The 9,931-nt window shown below is 35.7% G+C and overlaps 1 protein-coding gene across 1 annotated transcript; it reads right to left on the bottom strand.

Annotated features, from left to right (window-relative positions):
• Nucleotides 1-789: 789 nt before the first annotated feature.
• prr15l (proline rich 15-like) lies at nucleotides 790-9,322 on the bottom strand. Its single transcript, XM_015389094.1, has 2 exons — nucleotides 9,144-9,322; nucleotides 790-2,276 (listed from the first exon to the last, which is right to left on the bottom strand). Exon 2 carries the CDS (start codon nucleotides 2,247-2,249, stop codon nucleotides 1,926-1,928), a length of 324 nt encoding a protein of 107 aa, XP_015244580.1. The 5' UTR covers nucleotides 2,250-2,276; nucleotides 9,144-9,322; the 3' UTR covers nucleotides 790-1,925.
• Nucleotides 9,323-9,931: the final 609 nt, after the last annotated feature.

Below are 9,931 nucleotides of genomic sequence, written 5' to 3' on the forward strand. Positions count from 1 at the left end.
GATTTTTTTTTTAAACTAGAGATATGATGTACTTCTGGCACTAAAGGGATATTGCATATTTTTGTCTTCATTTGCACTGAGAGAGGCCATTTTTTCGCACCTAAAAGTGCTTGCCCGGAGGTCAATAAAACAGTTCAAAACTCCTATGATGGAGGTGGTAAAAAACCAAAATTGAAACTATTGTCATTGCTGTTCTTGTCTCTTAATGAAGTCTACTACTTAAGCAGCAGCATCAAGACAACTTTTTGCTCTATCCATGCATCTTTTCCCAGTTAATGACTCAGGGTCGAGGTGGGGGCATTGCCTATCTTCAGCAGTCTATGGGAGAAAAGCAGGGTAGACCATGGACAGGTTGCCTTTACATTGCAGGGTGACACAGAGACACACAACCATGCAAACGCACACTCACACTTAAGGACAGTTTAACCTTAGAGTCATATTTTTGGACTGTGGGCGGAAACTGAAGTAACTGGAGAGAGCCCACACATTCACAGGGAAAACATGCAATTTTTAATTTCATACTTTCTCTTAATTTTTCATTTATAAAGAAAATACTAGATGAGTCATAACACTGGAATTAAGCCTATTCTCAGTTTTCAACCTGAACCTTTCTGCAATATTTATACTACTATAAACAGACAAGACAAGTGAAGATTTAAATTCAGCTGCCTTATATTTATTTATCTTCTGTTCCAGTAAAAAATATGACTTTCAAAGAAGGACAGAGCTCTTTTTATTTTTCAAAAACAACAACTTTCCCAGATTTTCCCAGCAACAAGTTGTGCCACATTGCTCAGACTTTATTGAAAACACACAAAAAAAACATTTTCCTTTTTTGTAGTTTTTTGTCTAGATAAAAATACGTACTATTTAGAGATGACATTGAAGGCACCAAATGGAGGTTTAGTACACGAGTGTCTAATGAGCTATCCTCTAAATTTAAAAAAAGTAATAAAAAAAGTCAAGTTCCATAAAAGTGCACTGCAATGTGATTTACTCTATAAAAGTACTATGAATAATACAATTTGTAAGCTTCTTCCCTCTGAAAAAATAGGTGGCTGTCGTTGTGTCTCACCAGTAAATATTCCAGACAATAACATAATTGTTGTTGTTTCATGTATATCTAAAATAACATTCGACAAAAATGTTGAAACAATTTATTCCAAGAAATAAATTAACGTTAGCCCCGAAAATCTTTACAAAGTTCATTTACAAAATTTATAAACTTGTATTTGATTAATAGAAAACTCATTAAATGACTATTTATTAGAACTATACAAACAGATAAAGAGCCCTTACAAAAAAAATAAAATAAAACAATTATGCAATTATGGGATGAAGTTTTTTTTCTTTTTTTCCCCAAAGAATTTAGATAAATCTTTTCTGGATTTAGAAACCAGTTTTTTGTAAGAGCAAGTATCTTCTGGGGCTACAAAAAGCATAGAACATATTGTCTGACATCTCATATTTTCGTTGTTTTGTGTGGTTTCTCCATCAAATTTAAGCTTAATTGACCGTATTTTTTTTTATAGTGTCTAATTTAAAAAACGAAACCAATAACTGTTACACAACACAAAGGCAGTTAATCTACTTCATATTAACGCTTAGTTTCAAAAAAGAAAAAAGAAAAAAAAACAACAGCAATAATAATAAAACCAGCACAAACATAAAAAATGCTTGAGACCATTAAAACATTGGGTTTTAGAATTCAACATTTACAATCTGGAGAAAGGTGATTCCAGGACCAGTCCCTGATATGGTTTTTGAATATATGACGATTGGTTTTAAGATACTCATTGTTGTTAGTTTCAGTTTGGGTATTCACTTGGGTTTGGTACATTGTGACAAAAACGGGTGTGTTTTTGAACCTTGGTCAAAGACGTGAGTGATTTATGACACATTTGTGATTGCCATGGTGTATTTTGCTATTTGTCCGTCGTGTTTTTATGATTCTCATTACTGTGCTCTGCAAACAGACTTGGGTTCTCTGTCAGCGTGGCCCGAACTTTCTTTTTCTCCTTGAAGCGACCGGAGTTGGACACTTTGACGTGGCGGCCCTTGGTGGCAGATTTATCCACTATCTTCTCCAGTCTGGCATTGAACTGGCTGTCCTTATTGTCTGGAGAGATGCCTGCTTGGTCTTTGTTCTCATTGTTGCTTCCATGCTCTGCCGGGATTTCATACAAAACCTTAGGTTCAGATTTCTTCTTGCGTGAGAAGGTAAACTTCCACCAGCTTGACTCAGCCATGGCACCAACACAGACTGGAGGACGGGCCTGCAGAGACCAGAGTAAACCATTAAGCCTGCCTTTACCATTCAGTCAAATCTACTTTCTTTTATTCCCCAGTCAACCAGGGATGTCACAAAGTATGTGGCAAAGATTTATTCCAAGATGGCTAATGACAGGCAAATATTTTCTACCCAAAATGAATCACAGTTTAGTCACACAAATATTAAAAATGCATTGGAGAAAATCTACTATTTATATCCAGAATAAATGAAAGATTAAAGTTTTCTAAAGAATTTTAGAACTACCGGTACATAAAAGAGGGGAATGTTGGTCTAGTGGTTAGGGCATTGCGCTGCGGTCCTGCAGGTTCTGAGTTCTAGTCCCACTCATTCCCGAAGACTGCAACTCTGGGTTCCTGAGTAAGACCCTTAATCCTAGACTGCTCCATGGGCACCACACAATGACAGCCCTGTGCTCCCCAAGGGGATTTGTTAAATGCAGAGAGCGCATTTCCCCAAACTGGGACAATAAAGGGATTTACATGAACATACATTTGCAAGAAAATGCTATATATGAAGTTTTACTTTACTCTCTACAAAGAGATGAAATTAAATTCTAAATGTACAGTTATAAAAACTGTATTTTATTTTAGTGCTGTAACATAAATGATTATTAACATATTTAACATGGAGAGATTATACTTTTTAATAATCTACATAATTGGAAAAGAGATCAATTTCTGAGCCATCCTTTGCATGTATTGCAGCCTCACTGCTTGCTACCATAAAGCTACTGTTGTCTGCCCTCTGTGCTTCACAGATAAAGTTAATGCTTATAAAAGAGATAAGCTTACTAACTGGATATTCAGCTTTAACTTTCACAAGGCAAAAAATCATAACACATAAAAAACAATCCTGTTCTAATCATTTGCACATTGGAGTTACCAAATGCTATTTTCCTAGCTATTTTTGCTGTATATTTTTACTTAACTACAAATGAAAAATAAACAGTGGGTATTTTCTATACTTTTACTACATTGTGAGGATCTTTTGCTCCTCATGGGACACAAAGCTTTGCCCTGATACAGAAAAAGTGTTGATTTGGGGTTTGGTTTAAAGAAAAGGAGTGAAATGATTAGGCAAAGAATAAGGATGCATTTGTAACAATTAAGTTTAGAGTCAGGGTTACGCCATAGAAATAAATGGAATGCAGGTTGCTTGTCATGGTGTGTGTGGGTGTAGGGTTAAGATAAGTTGCTTTGTCCTTTGGAGCATTGTAACCCTGGCTGGCTTCCACTTCCTGCTGTATTTGCTACAAATAAAAGTAGAAGAAGAGTAAAAAAAAGTGGCTAATTTAATGTCTAAAATAACAAAAGAATGATTTCAAAAGACTATCTTCAAACATGATTTTGGTTGCAGCTTTGTGTTTGAATTAATCTCTGTCCATTAGTTCAAACGTACAAATAACAGTGTGCTCTCCTTATGTACACAACGTTCTGCTCTATAGGCCCTTTCTTAGAAAGCTGAGCGTAGCCATTGTTGCTCTGTTTCACCTGCTCCTCATCTCTTTAGTGAGGAGTTGGAGCGACACCTGACACCTTGGTCTCAGCTGCTAAATTAATGATTATCTGAACAGGATCCTGTGTGACACCGTGTGATCTGATATCAAATGGCTTCTCACTGAGCTGTCTGCAGTCTGCAGAACAGAGACTACTGTATGGTCTTACTGCTGATGTTGTAACAAGTAGCTGTGCAATTATCTGGATTGATTTTATTGTGTGAATACATGTACACTTCTGTATCCCACTTAAGTGTCTCAGACATCAAAAATCTTTGAAAAGATAACACCAGAAAAAAAGGCATTTTTTTTTTTTTTACAGGGGATAATATATATCCTGAACCAACCTGACACTATGTGAAAAATTAAACAGCCTGCAACTGTGATTACCTACTTTTTTTTAAGCTGGAACCAATTGATGTTGCTTAAGTTGCCATGTCTACGTCGGTAGAACCGAGAAATTGTTTGTCTGACTAAATTAAATCAGTAAAAAGTTTTCAAAAAGCAACAAATCGTTCTCAGAGCTGAATAAATTTAAGAAAATGTGAAAAAAAAGTAATTGAATGACTGGAAAAGGTTAAAGGTTTAAGTCATTATCCACAAATGAAGAAAACATGGAACAGTGGTGAACCTTCCCAACAGAATATCAGCTGATCGACTCTACCCGGGACATCGTAAAATCATAAAATAACAAAATAACAAAATAAAACAACGTTTTCTCTTGCTTTGTTTGCTTTCAGTATCTAAGATTCAAGAATATGAATAAGATGAGAACAAAATGTTTTCTTATGCGAGAGATATAAGGATAATCTATTTAAAGAACAATGAATATTAAGGAATGTTTTGCATTGGTCCAAGAATTTTTTCATGTTTTTGAAACGAGAACTTTATGCTAATTGTAAGGCTAATAGCTTTTCAGCAAAAGAACATTATGCTACTAGTCAAACACGGTGGTGCAGGTATTGTCAGTGTCTGCTCTGCAGCTTCAAGGTTTAGATTATTTGTTATAATGTAATAATATATAATAATATATATATATATATTGATATATCTATAATATATGTATTTGTTCAATTGAACCACGAATTCTGCTGCACCAAAAAATCCTGACAGAGAACGCCTGACCATTACCTTGTGGTGATAAATGCAACTAGTAAGGATTGCACACAAAGACAATAATCTAAAGCACACCATCATGTCAATGAGATAAAAATGAAAGTCTAAGTCTGGACCTTAAATCCAGCTTAAATGCTTTGATCTGACCTTAAACATAGCACCTCATGCTGCAAAACTCGCCTATGGAGCTAATGTAAAGAAATTCAGCAAAGATGGGTAGGTCAAATTACTATGTCACTTTGGTTTATCTAATTAGAAAATAAAACTATTATTAGAAAACGTTGTTTTTCTATTCACTCATTGTCTTGTTTAGTATTAGATTTAGTTTAATGATCTGAAACATGCAAAAAAACACATGTTTGAGAGGACAAACACTGTTCCATAGCATTGTAGATACACAGGAAACAATAACCTCTGTAATGCACCGTTGCCTGGCAACCATACAGCTAAAACAAATAACTTTTCAACAAAACAATCATTAACTTGGTAATCTGAGTGGATGGATCATAAACCGGTTTATGGAGCTCTTTTCGTAAATGGTCCCTGATACATCAGCCTGTTCAGTGGCTGTTTTTTTCTCAATACCATGTTTTGAAGGTTTTCTTAAATGTTTCTATTGTTACATAAAACGGTTTCTCTTAGTATTTCTTTGTTTTGATTTACTGTTTTATATTACGACAGATTAAAGATATAATTCGCAAAAAGCTTCAATAATCCAAACACTCTGATGATGTCATAACTCAACTTCAGGGTTTTAAACGAATGTTTAACTCTGTGGAAAAGTAAAATGGCGGCACGTTACTTGATTTGCTTTGATTCAGGAGGTGTGCGAATAAAATAATAGTTACTAAGGTTTTGTTATTGAACTCATATCCAATTTCTAATTTGAAATCAATAAAGAGGTAAAAAGGGACACAAGGCTAAAGTCTTTGTGGACTTCAAATGTTCTTTATCTCTTATAAGCCAACAAGCTACTATATTAGTTTTGTTAATTGAGTCGGATGTTTAGATGTGCTTACATTTAAAGATTGAAGCTTTTTTTAAAATATTATCTCCTTCAACTGAAACGGTTAATCAAGCAATAAAAGATGTTCATTTTTATCAGTTTTTAAATACTTGTTGGAAAGTTGGGAGAGATCAAACTGAACAATTCATGGTCATATTTCAGTCTTCTTTTATTACTCATGTGTTTAAAAACTTTGATAATTAACTTTTAGTTTTTCTATCTATTGTTTTAAAAATTTAATGATCAGTTTAAAAAAAATGTAAAAGAAACTAAATTGCTTTACATGAACATTGTCTTCTATTAGATAATGTTTTATGATAGTCAACACATTCCTGAAACCAACCGCTTACTTTCCCTTTTGATGAAAGAGTGTCAATCGTAAGCGAAACAATAAGTGACTCCAGGTTGCAGAGATATAATAGCACATATAGTGTGTTCTTTTTTGCAATAATTATGTGCATTATTATATTATTTGATTTTTTTTTTTTTTGCACAACCGGTCCTGGTCTAAACTGCTCTGTGACTTTAAATTATTTAACTCATTATTACATCTGACCTGTACTGGACCTCAGTCCAGTGGTTCCCACACCAGTCAATTCGAGCAACTACTTTTTAAGGCAGAAGTCTTCAACGTTTTCCAGGTCGAGAACCCCCAACCTAATAGCGAGATGGAGCGGGGACCCCCTAATTATATATTGCAGAAATTGTGTTACATCAAACTGGTCCTATAGTCACTCTATTACAGATGAAGTTACGTAATAAAAGTAATTTCTCCCTGGGATTATTAAAGTATTTCTGATTCTGATTCCTGGTTAATGGGACAGGTGTTGTGAATGAAACGGTGCCCAGCTTGAAAGAGCTCCTGTGTGTCGCTGAATGTGTGTATTGATGACTGAAAGACATCTTCCGCCTCCATTTATCTGTTTACTACAGTGTGTTGAATTCATGTTAATGTGATTTTAAAGACATTTTAATTAGTGGAAAAAATTGCAGGGGGAATATAAAAAGTCTAATCAACCAAAACAAACCAGTCATGTGATCACTAAACTCTTAACATTTCCTTGTGATGATTATACTGTATATTATATGTTCTTTCTTATGTATTTGCCTGCCTAGGGACTACAGATGAAAACTAGCTTTGTAGTTATAATCCGGCATATTTACATTTGTTGTGATACTGATATTCATTAATGTGCTTTGTCCCTATTCAAATAAATAAATAAAAGGTTTCACGACCCCCATGCAGTACCTCGGTGAACCCCCAGGGTTTGCGGACCCCCTGTTGAAAACCTCCAGTTTAAGGTGTTCAAGTAAAATGCATTAGTTAGCAGTGTCCTAATTGAACAAAAGAAGAAGACCTCTTCAGGGCAGTAGTAGGAGTATTCAGTATTGAAACACAATACTGTAAATACTTATCAATATCTAGCACATATGTCTTTTTTGAAAAATTAATTTGATCAGCTGTTTTAAAGTATGTAGCAACATAATATGTGTAAAACAATTTTTCTTTCAGTCACCCGGTAAAATGGTGGCAAATGTTTCCAAATCATACAAAATGCAGACCTTTTATGATTGGCCATGTTCATTTCAGGAAGAAAGATTGCTTTATCTTTAAAGATATAAAAAAAAAAAAAGTATCAGTGATTATAAATCTAAATTAGGTTGTATTAAATTACTTCAAATTACCCTCCTTTTCCCAGCAAAGGATGGATTTAATTCCTTGACATATCTTAGTGTGCTTTATTGGACCTCTGGGGACTGTCTGAACACACCCGAAACTAAGCTGACAATGAGCGCTGCAGATTGTAGGCTGAGCTTTATGAGCTTCATAAGAGCAACAATGTCCCTTTTATGAGGGCTTAAAGGAAGCAAAGAGGCGCACAGATCTGCCTTTGGTGTGGTCATTTTTATCATGAAGCACCTATGCAAATAAAGAGCCCGTGCCCTTTCACAGAAACTCTCATCGGACTCTTATCTGGATCATGTGACACCCGGCACTTGGCACGGAAAGTCAATGGCCCGAGGCGAGGATATTTCAGATTTCATTTTGCATTTTGAGTTCCAACTTCTGATTTTAGTCTGTTTAGTGAATTTTACCATCCAACCTTGTTTTACATAATTAAAACAAATGATTATAGTATTCCAAAAGGATATAAAGGATTTTATTTCTCCAGTTTTAATAGTTAATAATGCTCTATTGCAATCATTTAAAGGAGATTTTTGACTCTCTGATGTGCATTTTCTGCACGCTCACATCAAATTTGTGACAACAATGCAATATGCACACATATTTCTGTTAGTGAGTCGTGTTTGACTTAGATGTGACCTTTGAGACTAAATCTCTTGTTCACATAAAGGACCCCCCCCCCCACTCGTTTTTAATAAGTCACCGTGTATTCTGTTGTACGTCCGGGCAGCACAGCTTGAGCAACTTCCAGAGATCTCAGGCGGTGGGGAAAAGAGAACAGACTTGGAAATGACTAACCAGAGGCGATATGTTTAAGCAGAGACGGAGGTATGGGGGGGCCTCCGAGGGCATCGGCCCCTCCTTTACTTTCACCATTAGAAGACTCACTTCAGGTCCTCAGGTTTCCCCTGTAGTAACAATCTCACTGCTGACCCTTGGCAGACAAGTTGACTTTGTTGATAAAAGAGGCGCCATGCACGGCGTATTAACTCCCATGTCTTGGTAATAAAAGGAACCAATTTATTTTATAGCAGCAAAGTCCAAGAGATTATTATCGCTTTTATGATTCATCTTGTGACAGCGAAGACTGGTATCACGTCTTCCCAGTTTCAATTGTGCATAATATTAGATAACAGTATCACTAGACAGGTTTCTGCCAACTACCTGTTGATGGCTGCAATTAAAAACTTAAATTGTGTTTAATCCCCAACTGAAAAACTGCTGTAAAATGTCAAACTTAAATATCAGTAACAGCAATAACAACAAAATTATAGTTTAACAAAATATTTCTGCATTTGAACGCCTAGAAAACAGCCAGAAAACAGACTCGACAATTGTTTTATGAAGCATCCATATATATTTCATCCATAAATGCTCACGATTGATAACTGAAAGGTTGCAGTTTTTTAAATTTCAAGGCAATATTAGAGTTTAAGGAAATATTTTCTCTTATATCACTGAAACTCTTTCATACATAGCGTTACAGACATGGTACTACCATCTGTTGCAGACGCGAATCAGGTTTCACATGGAGCTCTTCTCTTACCTCAGGGACAATAAGCTGCCTGCCTGAAGGAGATTCTCTCAGATATAAAGGTGTCCCATCATGTTGATCAACTCTGTCCCTCTTCACGCAGCAGCTGATTAAATCTTCTGAGTCTTCTCCTCAGGTGATCATAAACAGGTGTAGCATCTCTCTCCCTCTGCCTAACCCTGCAGCCTTGCTCCCCACGTCCTCCTCTTAAAAGCACACCCTTCCCAAACACACACATAACTAAGGCCCGCCCAGCTGAGTGCAAAGCAGCGCTGCAACATTGTCACCAAGCGACCTTCAGCATTGCAAGGAGCAATTAAAATCTTTCTTTGTCTCACCTTGAAAGGGAATGTTGTTTTCTCTTAAAGAGGAAATTGTCTGCAGGAAAAACAATATTTTTCCAGTTTTAGAGTGAACAAAACTGGAAGCTTAGAACTGGAGCAAAGGAGAGGGATTTAGAAGTGTTTTGCATGGCTTTGTGTAAAATCACAGACAGCAAGCGGATGCCTTGGTGACCATTCAAATGAGCTGAAAATAGGGCCTTGTATGAGAGTTTCTACCATTGCTCCGGCAGGGATTGAAGCAGGAGATTGTCTTGACTTTCTAACTTAATTTCATTAATTGATTGCTTATTAAATAGAATACATAAAGAACTTTCATTTTTCTGGGGTTTTTTTCCCTGACAGTTGAATGTTTCAGATAATAATACACATTTTGATATCAGAGATAACCAAAATAAATACAAGAAACATTAAAAAAAAATAAATCTCATTCACTGAGGGTGGATACAACTATCAATT

The sequence above is a fragment of the Cyprinodon variegatus genome, unplaced genomic scaffold, assembly GCF_000732505.1.
Source record: "Cyprinodon variegatus isolate N-32 unplaced genomic scaffold, C_variegatus-1.0 Scaffold447, whole genome shotgun sequence".
NCBI classification, from domain to species: Eukaryota; Metazoa; Chordata; class Actinopteri; order Cyprinodontiformes; family Cyprinodontidae; genus Cyprinodon; species Cyprinodon variegatus.

What these genes read in the sequence shown, in the direction of transcription:
- prr15l (XM_015389094.1), bottom strand. Translation starts at nt 2,249, where the DNA reads ATGGCTGAGTCAAGCTGGTGGAAGTTTACCTTCTCACGCAAGAAGAAA.